At 42.6% G+C, this 20,841-nt stretch overlaps 1 protein-coding gene across 3 annotated transcripts in view; it reads left to right on the top strand.

Moving 5' to 3' along the window:
* The window catches only part of PLEKHM2 (pleckstrin homology and RUN domain containing M2), a 66,224-nt gene that overhangs the window by 21,376 nt on the left and 24,007 nt on the right, over positions 1–20,841 (top strand). For all 3 annotated transcript variants that reach the window (XM_056795735.1, XM_056795736.1, XM_056795737.1), the window contains exons 2-4: positions 13,430–13,536; positions 15,600–15,709; positions 17,261–17,360. In XM_056795735.1, the coding sequence (XP_056651713.1) occupies positions 13,430–13,536; positions 15,600–15,709; positions 17,261–17,360 (317 nt within the window). The remainder of the gene's footprint in view (positions 1–13,429; positions 13,537–15,599; positions 15,710–17,260; positions 17,361–20,841) is intronic.

The following is a 20,841-nucleotide window of genomic DNA, read 5'->3' as shown; positions in this document are numbered from 1 at the left end:
TTCTCTGAAAAAAAGCCATCACTAGGGCTTGTTGGACACAGCCAGCACACAGAGGGGATGTAGGAGTAAGGCTGGTCCTAAAGCATCCTACTGACAGGACTGGTCAATTGTGCTTCCTCCAGATGCCCTGTAATAATAATGAGCAGCTAGCCAGGGTTTATATAGGGTTTGCAAAGCATTTTACATATATGCAAAGTCATCAAACCCCGAGGTATGTGCTGTTGTTATCCTCATTTTACAGGTGAGGGCACTGAAGCTGAGGGAAGTTCAGTGACCATAGCTGGTAAGCATCTAAGACAGGATTAAAACTCAGGCCTTCTTGACCACTGAGCCCCACACTCTGTCCTGACAAGCTGCCTCTTATTGGCCCCTAGCTACAAGCATGAATAAAGACTCATCACCAACTGGAGAAGAAGCACGATTTCCATTAGGCAGATGGAGAAATTGAGGTTCAGTGGTCATCCCATCACCATCATAGATTTTAGAGCTGGCTGTAGAAGTCATGTGGGCCAACAACCCATCATGGGATTGTTTTGGTTGTTCACGACTTACTTAAGTTACTTGATTGCTGCCTCTTTTGGTTTCCTTATCTATAAAAAGGGTATAATAATAGCATCAACCTCTGAGGGTTGTTGTCAGGGTCAGATGAGATGATTGTAAAGTTTTTTGCTAACCTTAAACTGCCACATAATAGCTATTATTATTATTTTTACCTTCATGGGATATTGTACCCAATCAAAGAATGACGAGGTCAAAGTAGGAAGAGTTTGGTGACTTTTCTCTCAAATTGTTTTCTTTTTAAACCCCTTAACTTCCATCTTAGAATCAATACTTGGTATTGATAAGGGCAAATGAGTTTCCCAAGGATATATAGCTAGGACCCAGGACCTCCTCTCTCTAAGACTGGCTCTCAGTCCACTGAGCCACCAAGCTGTCCTCAAATAATTTTCTTAAAAGAGAATGAATCTACAGCCCCATGAACAGAGCATCAGTGGGCACTAACATGCGCCTTCCTTCCCCCAGGCATTGACTAGCTGAATCTCTTGTCCTCTGTGTCCCTTCTCTGGCTGTGGAGTGAGGCAAAGACTGGCTTGTTTTGATTTGCATTTGTCTTCTGATTCGGAGCTCTTGTTCATATGGTTGGTGATGGTTTTGTTCCTTCCTTTACAAACTATGTTTTGATTTGAAACTTGGTCATGGGATTTTTAAAATAAATCAGTGGTTAAGACATGACTCAGACTCTTAAACTCAGGGCAGCCTATGGCCCAAAATATTTCCCATGGGTCTCATCCCTTGTCTGAAATACTTCCCAAGAATATGCCCCAGGAAGCCTTTCTTTTCTTTAAAAAAAAATGTCCAATGGCTTTTGTTTTATGTTCATTCCCCCTTCCATTCTTTTTTTTTTTAATTATGTTTTAAACCCTTACCTTCAGAAGTCTTAGTAGCAATTCTAAGACAGAAGAGCAACACAAATTGGCAGTGGGGGTTAAGTGACTTGCCCAGGGTCACCCAATTAGGTAGTGTCTAAGGTCAAATTTGAACCCAGGACCTCCTCTCTGACCCTGGTTTTCAATCCACTGAGCTCTAAGCCATTCCTTTTAACAAAGAATAAAATTAGAAAGAGGAGGAAAGGAAGCAGTCAAGCAAAACTAACTGGCCAAAATATCTACAAGTACAGGCTGTATTCTTCACCTGTAGTCTCCCGCCTCTGTAAAGGAGGAAGGGAATTGAATTCTCATGTCTCTTCTTTGGGGACCCAGTGTGCCATGCATAGTTACCCAGTGTTCAGTTTTGATTTTTACTTGTTTGTTTATTTGTGGAGCTGAATTTCCTTAAGCTTCTTTCATATAATCTTCCATAATCTTTAGGAATGAACAGGATGTGACATCACAGGAGGTATATATTTCACATCTATATATATCCCATCAAACCAAGACTTGATCTGGTTTGGAATCACGACCTCCTGATCTTAGGGGAGGTGAGATCTGATCCATCTGCAGGTTGGATGCATCGGCCCTGATGGGGCCTACTGTTGCCTAGCAACTGCCTCCCTGGGTATGGGAGGAGAGCTGCCCCTAGTGTGGGGCCCCAGAGCAGCAGCTACTGTTTTCCCAGCCTGGGCACTTTTGTCTATATTGCTAAGGCAGAAAGGGCACTGGGGTGGGAGATGACTTAAACTAAGTTTCACTTCCCATATTTTTGAAGTTTCATTTTCCTTTTTCTTTTAAACACTAGAGACATTTCCACAAATACTTCCAACCCCTCTGGGCTCTCCTTTGTAACCAAGAAAAACATTTAAGCAAAACCAGCGGGCAGAGCAAAAGTGTCTGACATTGAATCCGCTGTTCTGTGTCCGTGGTTCCCCATTTCTTTTGTTTGTTTCTAAGACAGAAGAGTGGCATGGGTTAGAGGACGGGTATTAAGCGACTTGCTTAAGTTCACACAGTTAGGAAGTGTCTGAAGGCAGATTTGAACCCAGGTCCTTTTGATTCGGGGCCTGGCTCTCTCTGTCCAGTGAGCCACCTCACTGTCCCCCATCCTTTATTTTTGAAGAAGACCAGTGGCATCCTGAGTGCTGTTTTGACTCGAGAGTGGTAAATTGGATTTAAGTGAGGCAGAGATGCACAAAGTCTCACTCTCCCTTCCAGAGTCGTCCAAACCAGTGACAAGACAAAAGTTAGGATGACGGGAGATGGCCCGGGATGCTGTGGATGACCTTGGCCTCTTCCATCTTTGACCTTGATCTCTGAAAAGGCCTGGACAAATCACCCAATATCTGACCTTCACGTTTTCTCATCTGTAACGTTAGGGGGCTGGACACAATGCCTTCTAAGGCCCCCTCCGGCTCTCAGGCATTGATCCGCTGAATTCACTGGCGTAAGTGGGGAAACTCTGCCCCAGATGGGCATTGATTCTGCAGTTTATAGAGGTGATGAGAGGTCAATGAGAAATAGGTGTCACAGGCAGGACTGGAACCCAAGTCTTCATGACTCTGAGGCTACTTACTGGTCCTCTCTCCACCACATCATCCCACATCTCTTGTTTTTTGTGTTTTTTTTTAATTAAAAAAATAAGAATTGTTTTGTTTTACCTTTGTTTTATTTTAATAACCAATGTCCACATAAGTTTTCCCCACACCTCTTGTTTAATTTCTTCTGGAGTGGAATCCCCGGACCAAAGGGCCCATTCTCTGAATTTCCTAAAAAACTCAAAGGACATTTTATATACCTGGGAGACGGGGAGGCTTCCTCCTTTGCAAATTTGACAGGGCCAGCCCGGCATGGCATTTGCCATCTGTGTGACCACTTCGCTGAGCCCTGATTCTACATCTGGAAGATCAGAGTGTTGGACCAAATCAACGTGAAGACCTCCCCCAATTCTAGATCTATGAACACAAGTTACTTACTGTCTCTGGGTCTCTGTTCTCTCATCTGTCAAATGGGTGGGTTGAACTTATAACCACCAGAGTCCCTTCAAGCACTAAATCTAGGGCCCTTTGTTCCTTTGAACCCAGAGGGAGGTTGGAACCAGCCCCCAAGCCGTCTGCTCGTAGATGAATGCTACATGTTCCCTCTCCTGGTTCCTGTGATCCCCAGGCTTTCCCTGGTGCCATCTGCCCCTCAGCAGTGGGCAGGAGCCAGGGACCAAAGGGTGACACCAATAGCCTTGTTCTTTCTGCAGAGCAGCTCCTAATGCTCCCCAGATGCTCCCGAACTTGTGGGTGGGAGGGAGGGAAGAGGCCCAGCCCTGGGGCCCCGATGATAATGATCTGAGTCAGGCCTGCACAGGATGCAGAGCCGGTCAGCTGGCCAGGGTACTGTGCCAAAGGAGATGCCAGGGCATGGGGGCAGGGACTCTTCCTGGGCACTCACGTGCCTGAGCAGGCTCCAAGGAAGGCTTGGTTTTTGTCTTAGGGGGATCTCCTGATGGGGAAAGCCTCTCCACTGGCGAAGATTGCAACTCTTCTCCAATTTAGGGACTTTAGAGGGTTGCTTGAGGGGTTGTGACTTGCCCAGGGTCACACAATCAGAGTATCAAACTGCAACTCCTCTCTTTCTGGCTTTTGAGGTCAGACTTCTACTATGTTCACTATGTCTCAACGCAAGTACTAATATGGATATTAATAATATTTTTCTATTGTTAAATTAATAGTAAAACATTCATTATAAATCACAATAGACACTTAAAGGGAGTTTTATCCAGATTGCACTGTGGATCATAAGGTCATAAATTCAGAGTTCATTGAATCTAACCCCCATTTTACAGATGGGAAGACTGAGACCTTAGAGGCTGAGGGAACTGCCCAGGTCACTCTTATTACACAGTTTGGATTTTTTTAAAAATTAGAGCTGTGATTTCCCTGCATATGGGTGCTCTCCTATGTGTGCCTTCAGCATTTGGCACTTGTGTAATAGGTGCCTAATAAATGCTTGTACCCAGCGAGGCAGGTCCTACAGGTTTTATGCCCTTAAAAAAAAATAAAACTCCAGACCTGTCTTGATGTGAGGAATTCCTGGCATGGAAATTCCTTTCACTAATGCAGATCTCCATCCTCAGGGCTGCTCTGACTTCACCTTAGAGAATTGCTCGAGGGAGCCAGCTCAGTTGGGGTCCAACAGCCTGCATGTTTCCTAGTCAGGACTTGAGGCTGCTGGGCCATCCTCTGCCTTCTGGGCCATCCTGTCTCTCATCATCATCCCTCCCTATGGACGAAGGGCCTAAAGAGGAGTGAGGATAAGGGGTGGGTGGAATTTGAACACAGTGCTCTTTCCATGCTGTGCCGTGCCATATATTGCTTCCTAGAAGAGCTAGGCTGAAGGAAGAGAGGCTTAACTAGCAAAAACCCGGAGAGATTGTGGTTGTGCCCATTACTTCAAAAGGATTTGTGATAAATTCCTTCAATGGTGCAGATCGCAGCCCCTCTCTACCTTCTCATTCTTTTAGATTCTGATCTCTGCCCTTCTATCACTCTCGGTTGTCCACTTCTCTTAGCAACCTTTGGACTATCCAACTGCTATCCCCTATTCTCTTTACATTCATTTCTTTCTTTTTTTTTTAATTAAAAAAACAACAACAACCTTTACCATCTGTCTTTTAATCAATACTAAATATTGGTTCCAAGGCAGAAGAGCAAGAAGGACTAGGCAATTGGGAGTTAAGTGACTTGCCCAGGGTCACACAGTTAGAAAGTATATGAGGCCACATTTGAACCCAGGGCTTCCCATTTCTAGGTCTGGCTCTCCATCTACTGAGCCATCCAGCTGCCCCATTTAAATAGAATTCATTTCCTCTCAACAGTAGAAAAACATCCTAGAAAAAAATAATAAAAGCATTTTATTAAGCACCTTCTGTATTTTAAGGTACTGGGAGTACAAAGTTAAAAAAAAAAAGGCAAAGAGCCCCAAATCTCTCAACCCCAGGTTCATGAGGTTTCTGAACTGGTTTCCAAATCCATCTGGGACTCTTGTTGTCTGGCCCACATCTCTTCCCCCTTTTCTGCCAGAGCAGCCCCAGAGACTCTGGCAGAATCTCTGTTCAATGCCATGGGGAGGAGGCAGCTAGAGATGGGAGTTCTCAGCCTGGTGACCCTGGGCCAGTCCCTTTACCTCCATTATCTCGCCCTGACCGCTCTTCTGCCTTGGAACTAATACACAGTATTAAAGATAAGGGTTTTAAAATAAATAAAAAGTGTTTTAAAATAAATAAATGAGATAAAAATAAATTTAAAGGGTTTTAAAAATAAATAAAATAAAAAATAAAAAGCCCTTTCCTCAGCCTCCCCCTGATCTGCCAGAGGAGTAGTCCTGTCAGATAAAGAAATAAAGTTAGTCTGGCGCATCCTGTTCTTGCCAAAGCTCCGCCAGCTCCCCGAGATCACCGTGTTCTTTTCAGGAGCCTCCCCTTCCGTCTCTTTAATAATAGATTATAAAATTTTACCAGGGATCCACATCACTGGCCAATAAATTGAAGATTTCATTTTCTTCTTCTTTTTTTTTCCAAAATCTGGGACAACATAGGCCCTTCTCCAAACCTATAGCAGCTCTCATTGACGATGACCTTTTACACCCCATTGCCTGGGGCTTATGGGTCCTATCCTGGACTCAGCCTCAGATCCTTCCTAGCTCTGTGACCCTGGGCAAGTCACTTCACCCTGTGTGCCTCAGTTTCCTCCTTTGTCAAATGAGCTGGAGAAGGAAATGGCAAACCACTCTAGGATCTCTGCTAAGAAAAACCCAAATGGGGGCATGAAGAGTCAGACACGACTGAACAGCAGCAGGAATGATAATGAGCTGTCAGAGTTTATTGAGGAGAGGAGTGACACACAGTCAGAGCTGAGCTTCAGGCTCCTCATTCATAAAATGAAGAGTCTGGACTCGATGGCTGCTAAGTTCCTCCCATCATGCTCCATTGGCCTGCAGAATGGACATGCTTCTGGAGCCTTGCTGACCATGGAGAGATGTGTCACCAATATATGGAATACCTGGTGATAAAACTTTTTTCGCTGTGATTTAAAAAAAAAATTAAAAACGAAATTTGTCAGAATAAATGAACAAAGTACATTTTGCCATGAAGTAAACTTGACAACGGCATGCTGCTCACCATTTGCTAATCAGGAAAAGCATTCTCTCTTGCCATCAAGATGTTACCATTTTTCTAGTAATAAAAACCAAAATGAGAGCATCAAAAGTGTGATTGACATTGAAATGGGGAGAAATAAAAAAATGTCCCCATTAATGAAGCAAAGAGAAGCCCTGCTCTGACTCAGACGTAACCTATTACAAGCGAGGGTTCTGGACAAATATTGATGCAGGAGGGTACGATCGGCACAAAGCAATGGAACGATTCCCACTAACACTTCTCCGAGCCAGAACAAGTTAGTTGGACAGACTTCTGCAACACTATAGGCTACTTGGGGAAATGATGAGAACTTGGCGCAGAATTAAAAATGTTTAAGTCATTTTCTACTTTTATTTTTCTTTTGATTGCCAACCGTGTATACCTGAAATTCTTGTTTTGTAACAAGGTCCTACTCTGCAGCTTATACACCACACTGGCTGTTAAAGATGAATTTGATTAAAAAAAAAAAACTGAGCCAGAATATACTCTGGAACTTGGTGCTTTCAGTGCACAGGTTGGGAAAAAGTGAGGATAAGGGAAAAAATAGGAGAAAGGATGTTTCAGGAGGAAGAAATGAGAGAGGCAGAGGATTTGTAGATGATACCGAAGCCTCGTGCCTCTGTATCAGGGACTTTAAAATAAGGATTGGTAGGTTCTGTACATTAAGGCTTTCCTCATCTTCCCCATTAGCACCCTTCTCCTCAATTATTTTTATTATTTATTTTTATGGTATTTTATATTAATATTAACATAAGAATATTATCACGATATCATACAATATTATATGTAATAATATAGTCATCATATGTTATATAGTATTATACATAATAATAATAATAATAATATTTTACTTTAATTAAATATTTTTCATATGCCCTTAGCTAGATAGCACAATGGAAGACCTGGCCTCTGCACCCAATGACATCACAAAGAATGAAACTGACAGCATTTCAGTAGATGGGAAAAGACTGATGGGTAAAGACTTTATCCACATCAGTTGTCTTTGTATAGTCAGACTAAGATCTGAATTTGTAATCAATGAGGAAAAAAGAACACTAGTGAGAAATTATATGGTACAGCTCAGAAGATTTAACCCTGAATTATTTAAAGAAACTATTGAAAATTAAAAATGGACTCTAGAAAAGACATCAGCACCAACTCAAATAATTTCATCTAGAAATTAAAGCAATGCAAATTAATGACTATAGCAAGTAGTCTAAAAAAGCAGACATTTGGCTTACTTGCCAGATGGAGAGAGAGAACAGCCAATGGGTCCAGCAGAATCTTAGAAAGGACAATGGGCAATTTTAAGCAATGTCCTTGCATTGCATAAAAAGGCGATCAGCAATGGAGGCTAAAATTGGTCTTTTTTTTTAAACCCTTACCTTTTGTCTTAGAATTGATAAGTATCAGGGGGCAGCTGGGTAGCTCAGTGGATTGAGAGCCAGGCCTAGATAGATGGGAGGTCCTAGGTTCAAATGTGGCCTCAGACACTTCCTAGCTGTGTGACCCTGGGCAAGTCACTTGACCCCCATTGCCTAGCCCTTACCACTCTTCTGCCTTGGAGCCAATACACAGTATTGACTCCAAGATGGAAGGTAAGGATTAAAAAAAAAATTGATAAGTATCAATTTCAAGAGAGAAGAGCAGTAAGGGCTAGGCAATGGGGGTTAAGTGAGTTGCCCACGTTCACAGCCTAAGAAGTTCTAAGACCATATTTGAACTCAGGACCTTGCTCTCTCGACACTGAGCTACCTAGTTCCCAGTTTGTTTTTTCCTTCCAATCTTGGTTGTATTGGTTTTGTTTGTACAGAACCTTTTAAATTTAATATAATCAAAATTATTCATTTTATATCTTGTAATATTCTCTGTCTCTTGTTTGGTCATAGATTCTTTCCATCTTCATAGATTTGACAGGTAAACTATTCTGTGCTGTCCAATTTTCTTATAATATCACCCTTTATGTCTAAATAATATACCCATTTTATTTTGGTGTATGGTATGAGATGTTGGTTTCTGCCTAGTTTCTGCCATACTGTTTTCCAGTTTTCCCAGCAGTTTTTGTCAAATAGTGGGTTCTTCTTCCAAAAGCTGGGATCGTTGGGTTTATCAAGCACTAGATTGCTGAAGTTATTTCCCCATAGTCTATTCCATTGATCCACCCTTTGATTTCTTAGCCAGGACCAGATTATTTTTTTGATGATTACTGCTTTAAAGTACAGAGTAAGATCTGGTACCTCTAGGCCACCATCTGTCACTTTTTTTTTTTTCAAAAATTAGTCTCAAAGAAAACTTGACAAGATATCTGACTAAGCAAAATCATTCCAAGGGCATTCATGAATGAAAATGTGCAGATTACAATGAAAAACTACAAACAGACAGGGAATGGAAAAGATTTGCAAAAATCGTTCCAACAAACCATTTACCATCAAGTGTAATGAACCCACCACACCAACACCCTTGGGCCATTACTATTCCTCAAACGTTTATGGCACTTAAGATAGGAAAAGCAGCTGGAGTAGACTAATTATATATAAAGATCATTCATTCTAGAGAGCATTGAAGGACTGGTTTCCTAGGTACCTAAAAGAGGGGAAGATATCAAAGATGGGGGGAAAATTATTAGGCTTTATTGATGCAAAAAAAAAAAGAAAAAAAGGTGAGCAAGAAAAGAAAATCAGCATCATCTGCTCTGTATTCCAACTCTTATCTGTACAAAGTATTTATTCATTAAAAACCCTTACCTTCAGTCTTAGAATCCATATTAAGTAGTAATAAGGCAGGATCACATGACTTGCCCAGGGTCACCCAGCTAAGAAGTGTCTGAGGCCAAATTTGAACCCATCTCTAGGACTGTGTTACTCCCATCTCTAGGTCTGTGCTACTATCTATTCTATAGACTACTGTCTATCCATTGTGCTACCTTGCTGCCCCAGTTAGTGCTATTCTTATCCCCATTTTACAGAGAAAAAAATCAAGGTGCAGTGAGGTTGAGCAATTTAGCTCAGGTCACACAGGCAAGAAAATAGTGGCAGAGCCAGGATTTGAACCCAAGCCCTCTGAGTCCCATCTAGCATTCTAGGTGCCGTGCCATACTGCTTCCCAATCTCTTGATTTTCATTCCACGTCACATAACTCTCTTTTATACAGTGGGACAGGCTTAGGATTATTTCACTTGGCAGACTCGTGGCACCCCTGACCACCTCCACCTTGTTCCAGCTGAGCAGGGGGAAATCCTTGCAGCAGACTTACTATTCCTCCAACAGCCCAATATTCAAGCACTCTGGCCAGGACTAAAAGTTCAATGGTTCCCACAGGCTTTCACTCTTGGTTTCTTTGTGCTGGGGTCTTGGCTCAACCCATCCTCCTTTGCTGGCTGAATTGGAAGCTCCCTGGCCTTGGCAGCCAGGACTAACAGCTCTGTCTAGGGCTGGCAGGAGGAAGAGAAGCTACATTTGTTTTAGGGACTGAATGACTGGCCCCCCTCCAGGAGCCCGTGCTTGGTGGGATGATGGATTTATCTTGACTACCACTGTCAGTGGCCTCTAGGAGACACAGAAGAAAGCCTTTGCTGGGTCTTAGGAGCTGGCCCCGAGTGACCAACTGATGAGGATCCCTCCTGCTCTCTCCATCAGTCTTCTGTCTCCTCTGAACAACCTGAGACTCAGATGTGGCCAGGAAGAGATAGGGAGATGGGGTGGGAAGAGAGGCTTCTTTCCTTAGGGATCCTTGTCCTCATTTGCCCCCCTGGGATTATTTGAGGGGGCTCCACCCCCATAGTTTGGAGTCCTGCTTTGGTCAGAGTGCACCAAGACTTCATCTCTCCTATGGGGTTTCTGTCCAGTGGTCTGGTTCATCAGATCCACAAACTGAGTCAGCATCTCCTCTGGGCACACCGTCCCATCCCCACCTTGATGAGCAGGTTCATGAACTTGGCATATATACAGATTCTTGTCTGGATCTGATCTTCTTTCCCTCAAATAGACAGCCCCCCCCCCCAATGGTCTCTTGATTTGTCATGTGCTGGAAAGAGGCAACTAATGGAACATCTTCCTTTAATAAATTCTGGAGCCAGGCAGCAATGTTTCCTCCACCCCAATTACCTAAACCAAAGCAAGGACTTGGGGTCAATCCGAATACCCCACAGAGTCATCAGTGACATTCAGAGCAGATAAGGTAGAAAACTCTTGTCCTTTGGGAACTTACAAATTTCCGAGAAGCAACTGATGCAAAGTGGGATAAATGCAATTTCAATTTCAATAGAAATTATTATTTTCTTAATTTTGGATTTTCTTATCCTGAACTTGACAAAGATCTCCATAGGCAAAGAAGAGAAAAAGAGGGTTATATAGAAAGCAATGAATCTCTGTTATGTATCACTTGTATTTTTTAAAAAGAATATAATGAAGTCAATAGTTCCAAAGCTGTCCTGCTTGTCTGAATCCTTCTGAATGTCTTTCTAATTTTTCTGGATGTTTTTTAAAACGATTAACCGGCATTCTTTTCTTTCTTATTCTCTTCCTTCCCTTTCTTCTGTTCTTCTCCTCTTTCTCCTTCCATCTCTATCATTTTCATAAATAGTAGCATGGAGTAGTAGATAGAAGGCTGTCCTTGGAGCTCAGAAGACCTAGGTTCCGGTCAAACCTCTGACCTGTACTGGTTTTGTATTCCAGGAAGAGTTATTTAAACTTCAGTACCTATGCCAGTGATTCTCAAAGTATGGCTTGAATGCCCCTTAAACGTCCCTGAGACTTTCTTCAGAGGACCCATGAGGTCAAAATTATTTTCATAATACTGATAAGATGTTTTAATTTCTCATTTGGTAAATATCAGTAGAATAATTCATGTAAACAAAAACTCTTTGGGGAGGCCTTCTGTTTTTTTTTTTTAAACCCTCACCTTCCGTCTTGGAGTCAATACTGTGTAGTGGCTCCAAGGCAGAAGAGTGGTAAGGGCTAGGCAATGGGGGTCAAGTGACTTGCCCAGGGTCACACAGCTGGGAAGTGTCTGAGGCCAGATTTGAACCTAGGACCTCGCTTCTCTAGGCCTGGCTCTCAATCCACTGAGCTACCCAGCTGCCCCCTAGACCTTCTGTTTTTAAGAGTATAAAATGGTCTTGGGACCAGAAAGTATGAGAGCCACTGCCCTCGCTAAGTCCAAGACTCAAGTTGTAGAGAATGTTGTTATTCAGTCGTTTTAGCCTTGTCTGACTCTTTGTGACCCGATTTGGGATTTTCTTGGCAAAGATACTGGAATGGGTTGCCATTTTCTTCATTTTCTAGATGAGGAAACTGAGGCAAACAGGATTAAGTGATGTATCCCAGGGTCCCACAGCTAGGAAGTATCTGAGGCTGGAGTTGAACTCCGGAAGAGAAGTCTTCCTGATTCCAGACCCTGTGCTCTATCCACTGTACTGCCCTGTAGAGAAGGTACCAACTTCTGTTGGTAGAAGGTTTCCTTGTCCATAAGTTCCCCATATTGGTTAAATTGATCAAGACCTATGTTGATCATTAGCCTCTTATCCCCGCATTTTCTTCTCCCCTGCAAAATAAACTTCCCTTGTAACAAATAAACAGGAGTCAAGTAAAACAAATTGATGTGGTAAACTTATTTTCTAAAGTCTCATTGTGTACATTCGTCTGTCAGGAGATGGGAACCAGGCTTCATCGTAGGAATCTGTACTCTAGAGCAGTTTTAAAAATTTGATTTAATATTATTTTATTAATTAATATTATATTATATTTATTAATATTTAATATTATTTTACCATACTTTGAGAATCACTGACGTAGGTACTGAAGATTAAAGATTATTATTTTATCTGTCTGAGCTGGGGGCTCCCTATCTTAACCAGGGTTAGAAGGGTATGGACCACTTACAGGCCTGGTGCCAAGGCTGATCAGGATGGAAGCTTTGCTGCTCTCTTGTTCTTCCCTGCTCCGCTTTGCCCTCCTGGGGCACTTGGTGGCCCCCTGTCCTAGGGGTGCGTCATATTGGTCCTGGATTTGGTGGGGACACCCAACTGGCTTTAGCTCTGCTGTGGCTGAGAATTCCCAAACTCATGGAATTACCAACGTTGGCCTTTACAGGCATGCACCACCATGCCCCGCCATTTGTAGCCTGTTAAATGGGGCTGAATGGAATTGATCCTTTAATTTCCCTACTATCACTGACAATTGAAAGCCGGCTGAATCAGTCTCTTAGGAAACCCCAGAATGGTTGGTGACTTTACATTGACTAAAAGACTTTAATGGAATAAAATGTTTAAATTGTGGGGGGAAAAAAAGACTTTAATGGCGGCACATGGTAGTTTCTTGAATTGAGGGGTATCTCACCGGGAGAAGAGAAGGCGTAGTGGGTACCCAACAGTCTCCCAACATTTGAATTCATGTGGAAAACAGATGAACTTTGTTCTTCTCGGTCTCAGAGGGTGTGAAAATGATGGAAGAGAGACAAAGATGAAGCCTTGATGTAAATAAAAAAACTCCCTGCTTTTTAAAATTGTTCAGAAATTCAGAAGGGTGAGGAGTCCTCCGTTCTTGGGGTTCTTCAAGCCAGGCCGAATGGGCACTTGTCAGGGATGTAGAATGTAAGCTCCCTGAAGGCAGGAGTTGGCTCATTTGTGTCCGAGTGTCATCCCAGGCTCTAGCACTGTGCCTGGCAAATAGGAGGTGTTTAGGAAATGCTTGTTGGCAGAATGATTGACGTCCTAGAGGAAATTCCCATCCCGTGGACGCCTCTCTCCTTGGTAAGAGCATCTCTGCATCCATGGCTAATTCAGAGTCTTTTTCTCTTCTTCTCTAACCTCCAGTTGCAGAGTTATTTTGCTGCCTGTGAAGATGAAACCCCGGCCATCCGAAACCACGACAAGGTCCTGCAGCGTCTCTGTGAGCATCTGGACCACGCGCTGCTTTATGGGTAAGGCAGATGGGGTTTGAGGGAGTACCTGGTTCAGGAGAAATCTGTGAAGCGGGAGGGACAGGCATGGGAAGGGTGGGGGCAGAACAGGCTGCAGGAACATCTCCTTAGCAGCGTCTGCCAGGCGTTGCTCCCCCGTGGGAAGGACACACGAGCTCAAGCAGCCATTCTGCATCTGTTTTCTGTAAATTGCTTTTGAGGGCTGAGTTAAAGAACTGGAGGAAGGGTGGCCATCTAAGAAGAAGAGGGCACCAAGGCATTTGGGGGAATTATCTGGATTCTACTCAGCAAAAATTGATTCATTTGTTTCATTTATGTTTTTATTAAGGAAAAAAGATAATGAAAATTTACATAAAAAAACTCATGAGTTGGCAGACTGGGTTTGACTCCCAGATCTGCTCCCTTAGTATCATGAGACCTTGGACAAATCATTTCCATTTTCTCTTCCTCTGGGACTAGGGCTGGTCATTGCAGTTAACCTGAGCTCAGCTGCCTCTCAGCACTGTCTTTGTTGGCACTGCTAATTTTGGTGTTGTTCTTCTGGGTCTGCTTTACTTTGCTCTGTCTCCTGTCATAAGATTAATTAACCAGGCGTTCTGTGTTCCTCATTTCTTACGGCTCAGTAAAATACTCTGTGACACGCACATACACAATTTGTTATGCCGCTCCCCAACTGAGGGACACCTACTTTGTTCCCAGCCTTTTGCTGCCACAAAAAAAAGTGCTAATATGGTTCAAATCTGACCTCAGACACTTCCCAGCTGTGTGACCCTGGACAAGTCACTTGACCCCCATTGCCTAGCCCTTACCACTCTTCTGCCTTGGAGCCAATACATAGTATTGACTCCAAGATGGAAGGTAAGGGTTTAAAAAAAAAGTGCTAATACAAATATTTTGATTGCTGTGGGGTGGCTGCAAGAAGTAAATTTTATTTATTTTTATTTTTTCTTATTTTGTCTTTATTTTATTACAGTAACAAATTTCCACAAAAATTTTCCAAGGTGACATGATTTGTGTTCTCTCCCTCCCCACTCCTGGAGTTGACAAGCAATTCCACCGGGTGAAACGTGTTATCATTCAAAACCTCCTTCCATATTATTCATTTTTGTAAGAGAATGATCTTATAAAACCAAAACCCCAAGTCGTATTCCCAAATAAACAAGTGATAAATCATATATTTTCATCTCCATTTCTATTCCAACAGTTCTTTCTCTAGAGGTGGAGAGCATTCTTTTTCAGAACAATTTCAGAATTGTCCTGGATCATTTTATTGCTGTTAGTAGCAAAAAGCACATTTTTTAAATTGTTGGTTGTAATGTTTACTTTAAAATGTTTTTAATTTGAATTTTTTTCTTTATTTTTTACATGACCTTCATTTCCAAATAACATCTTTCCTTCCCCTCCCCAGAAAGTCATCCCTGGTGAAGAATAAAAACAAATGAGAGAAGAGTGGTTCAGTAGATTGAGAGCCAGGTCTAGAGATGGGAGGTCCTGGGTTCAAATCTAGTTTCAGACACTCCCTACCTAGGTGACCCTAAGCAAGTCACGCTCTTCTGCCTTGGCACCAATACTCAGTATTAATTCTAAGACAAGGGGTTTGGGTTTTTAAAAAAATGAGAAATAAATTCCTCAAAACTAACAAACACACCAACAACATCTGGTGGCTCCTCCACCTCTGCAGAAGGGGAGGGAAATATTTCTTCTCCTTTCTTTTTCAAAGCCAAGACTGAATTATCATGATAATTTCGCAGCATTCTCTTTCTACAGTTTCTTTGGTTTTTGTCTTCTTTTCTATTTTGTTGTTGCCATCATTGTGCATGTTGTTTCTCTGGTTCCACTTAACTTCATCAGTTCACGTACGTCTTCCCCTGATTCTCTGGGTTCCTTCTGCTCATCATTTCTCGAGGTGCAGGAATAGCCTGTTCCATGGACAAACTGATTTTGGCCAGAGCACCCGGGGGTCCCTCACGTTCCTGCTGTGGCAGGTCTGGTAGGCAGCACAGCTAGCCAGGGGCCGGGCTGCTCTGGCCCCCCACCAATGCCCACCCCTGGCTCTCTCTCAGGCTGCAGGATCTCTCCTCCGGCTACTGGGTCCTGGTGGTGCATTTCACCCGAAAGGAAGCCATCAGGCAGATTGAGGTGTTGCAGCACATCACCACCAACCTGGGGCGCAGTGAGTACAGCCTGGGGGCTGGTGGGCTGGATGAGCTGGACCATCCACTTGGGGGGGAGCAGTCATGTGGCCTCTTGTTCCAGCCTCAGTGCTAGGAGGCTGTTAAAGCAATACCCTTCCCTTCCGAATGTTAATGCTGCCTCTTCCCCCTTGTGAGTCCTAGTGGAAGGCTGGGGGGTCCCATTCAATTGGTATTACCTCCTAAGCTCTCTTGGCTTCAGTTTCCTTATCTGTCAAATGAAAGTATTGGAGACTCGATGGCCCCCGAGGTCCTCTTGAGCTCTAAATCAATGATCCTGCCCCACGCAAGAAAGATTTCTCTTTCTAATCTCAGTAGATGCAGATGAAAGCATATGAGCTATCACTTGTTTACTTGGGTCTATGTTTTGGGGTCTGGGTCTTATAAGATTATTCACTTACAGAAATGAATACTAATGAAATAGGTTTGTGTGATAATACATGTTTGTATTATCCTCCCCAGATTGAAGTGCTTATCTGCTCTGGGAGTGGGGAGGGAAGAATGGAGGGAGATGATTGGATCCTATAACTTCAGAAAAGGAATGTGAAAACTTGTTATTACATGTAATTGGCAATAAATAAATAGATAGGTAGATAGAGAGAGAAGGATGGATGGATGGATGGATGGATGGATAGACAGATAGATAGATGGAAGGATAGATGGATGGATAGACAGACAGATATAGATGGATAGATAGATGGAGAGAAAGATAGAGATGGATAGATAGATGGATGGATGGACAGATGGATTGATTAGATAGATAGATGGATGGATAGATAGATGGATAGATAAATTGATTAGATGGATTGTGGATAGATAGATAGATGGATTGACAGACTGATTAGATTGATCAATTAATAGATTGCTTAGATAGATGGATGGATAGACAGGTAGGTAGATAGATAGACTATAGATGGATAGATAGACAGATGGTGGATGGATGAATAGATGGACTGATGAATTGATATATTGATTAGATGGATGGATAGATAGATGGATGGATGGATGGATAGGTGGATGGATGGATAGATCGATTAGATAAACAGACATGTAGATGGATGGATAGATTGATAAATTTATAGATTGATTAGGTAGATAAAATAGATAGACAGGTAGAGAGATGGATGGATAGGCAGACAGGAAGGCAGAGACAGACAGACAGACAAACCTAAGCTAGTAGGTACTAGCCCTAGGGATTTTCAAAGGAGTTTATGACTCTTAATCCTTTTGAGCCAGACAGTCCCCCTTCTTCCTCAGCCCACTGACCAGTAGCCATGGGTGCTAGTGTGTTTGAAGATCTTGGTCCTTAGGAAGACCTAGATCCAGAAGTCTCTTCTACTACCAGAAAGGTACTCATATGGCACTAGTCAAACTCTCTCTCTGTCCTGGGCCTCAGGTTCTCCATCTGTAAAATGAGAGGGATTGAGGAGATGACCTCTTGGCCTGGACCTCTAGACTTCCTGGTCTAAATCTGTGGCCCTATGATCCCTTCTCCAGTCAGAACTAGAGGTCATGTCTGTCCCTCATTGCAGGCCGGGCCTGGCTCTACCTGGCCCTCAATGAAAACTCGTTGGAGAGCTACCTACGATTGTTCCAGGAGAACCTGAGCCTGCTGCACAAATACTATGTCAAGTGAGTACCTGCAGGTCTGTCTGGCGTGACACCGAACAGATCTCCCCTCTGGTGTGGCCAGGCCCCTCCCTCACCTGTAAAATGCCCTGGGAGTCTGGGCAGTGTCAGCAAGGATGGAGTGCCCTTTGGGGTGCTGGCCATGCTCTCCATCTCTCCTTAAACTCAAACATATCCAAAACAGAATTCCTTCTCTTTCCCTCCAAACTTCCCTCTCACTGCTAAAGACTCCACCATCATCCTATCCCTCAACATCACAACCTGAGAGTCAGCCTTGGATTTCTCCCCCCGCCCCCACCCCCACATTGAATCTGGAGCCAAGACCCATCAGTTTCCCTTTTGCCACCTCCTTCCAGTGTGCCCCCTTCTCTCCTCTGATACAGCTCCCACCCTGCAGCAGACCTTTGTTGCCTCCTACCTGGATTTTTGCAATAGATGCTGGGGGAGGGAGGGGGCTGCTTCGGTTCTCTGCCCACTCCCATCTGTCCTCCGTTCAGCCACTGAAGTGATGTTCCCAAAGCTGGGCTCTGACCATGTCACCCCCGCCCCCCATTCAATAATCTCCGGTGGCTCCCCGTGACCTCCAGGGTCAAATACAAAATCCTCTCTGGCTTTTCAAGCCTTCCAAAGCTGGTCGGCCCTTCCTCTAGTTATTTGGGCAGCTAGGTGGTGCAGAATCATCTTCCTAAGTTCAGATCTAGCCTCAGGCATCCACTAGCTGTGAGACCCTGAAAAAGTCACTTTACCCTGCCAGCCTTAGGATCCTCCTCTGTCAAATGAGCTGGAGAAAGGAAGGGGAAACCATTCCAGTGTCTTTGCCAAGAAAACCCCAGAGGGGCTCACAAAGGCTGGATGTGACTGAAAAATGACTGACTGGCAAACCTCTAGTTGTTGTCGAGATTCTCCCATTAGACCATGGATTCCTTGAAATTAGAAATTGGTTTTTTGCCTTTATATTCCTTGGCACTTCGCACCATGTCCAGCGCATAGCAGGAAATTAATAAATGTGTGTTGACTCGTCCTAAAGGCTGAGGCGCTCTGCCTGTCTTCAGTGGTTTGGGCATCCTGGGCTTGCCTCAAACTCTGAAATGTTTCTTGTCTTTCCCCTACACTCTCCCCTCCCCCAGATTTCCCTGTTTCTGTGGAGGGCACCGCCATCTTCCCATTTACATCCCTAGAATCCTCTTTGTCTCTTCTCTTCCCTTACCCGTCTGGCCAGTCAGTCTGCTGAATCCTAGAGACTCGATTCCCACAATGTCTCTTGCATTTGCCCCTTTCTTTCAGACTCTATAGCTTAGACTTCGCAGGCCTCAGTTTCCTCATTTGTAAAATAAAAGGGGTTGGACTCGCAGTCTCTGAAGCCTTTTTATCTCCAGGTCCAGAACCCTTCTCTTTTACATTTTCTCCCAACACCCCCCATCCTTCCCACTTCCCACAGCAGAATTCTCTCTTGTGACAAAAGAATAGTGATGAGAGAACAGATCGACTCAGTGGCCCCATCTGGCAGTGGATGCCTTTCTCCAGCTCCTGCAGCTTCCCAACTCTGTGTTGATAAGAGGCTGGAAAGGTGCTTTACCATCTGATCCAAAGTCACATTCATGACTGGAGCTCCAAAGTTTTTCAGTGTATCTTCTTTATTTCACGTATCCAGAGCTCCAACGTTTTTCAGTGTATTTTCTTTATTTCATGTATCCAGAGCTCCAACGTTTTTCAGTGTATCTTCTTTATTTCATGTATCCAGGGCTCCAAAGTTTTTCAGTGGACTTTCTTTATTTAACGTATCCAGAGCTCCAATGTTTTTCAGTGTATTTTCTTTATTTAACGTATCCAGGGCTCCAACGTTTTTCAGTGTATTTTCTTTATTTCATGTATCCAGAGCTCCAATGTTTTTCAGTGTATTTTCTTTATTTCACGTATCCAGGGCTCCAACGTTTTTCAGTGTATTTTCTTTATTTCATGTATCCAGAGCTCCAAAGTTTTTCAGTGTATTTTCTTTATTTCATGTATCCAGAGCTCCAACGTTTTTCAATGTATCTTCTTTATTTCATGTATCCAGAGCTCCAAAGTTTTTCAGTGTATTTTCTTTATTTCACGTATCCAGGGCTCCAACGTTTTTCAGTGTATTTTCTTTATTTCATGTATCCAGGGCTCCAAAGTTTTTCAGTGTATTTTCTTTATGTCATGTATCCAGAGCTCCAAAGTTTTTCAGTGTATCTTCTTTATTTCATGTATCCAGAGCTCCAAAGTTTTTCAGTGGACTTTATTTAACGTATCCAGAGCTCCAACATTTTTCAATGTATTTTCTTTATTTCATGTATCCAGGGCTCCAAAGTTTTTCTGTGTATTTTCTTTATTTCACGTATCCAGAGCTCCAAAGTTTTTCAATGTATCTTCTTTATTTCATGTATCCAGAGCTCCAAAGTTTTTCAGTGTATTTTCTTTATTTCACGTATCCAGGGCTCCAACGTTTTTCAGTGTATTTTCTTTATTTCATGTATCCAGAGCTCCAATGTTTTTCAGTGTATTTTCTTTATTTCATGTATCCAGAGCTCCAAAGTTTTTCAATGTATCTTCTTTATTTCATGTATCCAGAGCTCCAACGTTTTTCAGTGTATTTTCTTTATTTCATGTATCCAGAGCTCCAATGTTTTTCAGTGTATTTTCTTTATTTCACTTATCCAGAGCTCCAAAGTTTTTCAGTGTATCTTCTTTATTTCATGTATCCAGAGCTCCAAAGTTTTTCAGTGTATTTTCTTTATTTCATGTATCCAGGGCTCCAAAGTTTTTCAGTGTATTTTCTTTATTTCATGTATCCAGGGCTCCAAAGTTTTTCAGTGTATTTTCTTTATGTCATGTATCCAGAGCTCCAAAGTTTTTCAGTGTATCTTCTTTATTTCATGTATCCAGAGCTCCAAAGTTTTTCAGTGGACTTTCTTTATTTAACATATCCAGAGCTCCAACATTTTTCAATGTATTTTCTTTATTTCATGTATCCAGGGCTCCAAAGTTTTTCTGTGTATTTTCTTTATTTCACGTATCCAGAGCTCCAAAGTTTTTCAATGTATCTTCTTTATTTCATGTATCCAGAGCTCCAAAGTTTTTCAGTGTATTTTCTTTATTTCACGTATCCAGGGCTCCAACGTTTTTCAGTGTATTTTCTTTATTTCATGTATCCAGAGCTCCAAAGTTTTTCAGTGTATTTTCTTTATTTCATGTATCCAGGGCTCCAAAGTTTTTCAGTGTATTTTCTTTATGTCATGTATCCAGAGCTCCAAAGTTTTTCAGTGTATCTTCTTTATTTCATGTATCCAGAGCTCCAAAGTTTTTCAGTGGACTTTCTTTATTTAACGTATCCAGAGCTCCAAAGTTTTTCAGTGTATTTTCTTTATTTCATGTATCCAGGGCTCCAAAGTTTTTCAATGTATCTTCTTTATTTCATGTATCCAGAGCTCCAAAGTTTTTCAGTGTATTTTCTTTATTTCAT

Source organism: Monodelphis domestica, chromosome 4 (assembly GCF_027887165.1).
Source record: "Monodelphis domestica isolate mMonDom1 chromosome 4, mMonDom1.pri, whole genome shotgun sequence".
NCBI lineage: Eukaryota > Metazoa > Chordata > Mammalia > Didelphimorphia > Didelphidae > Monodelphis > Monodelphis domestica.
This window is presented reverse-complemented; position numbering and strand designations above follow the sequence as displayed.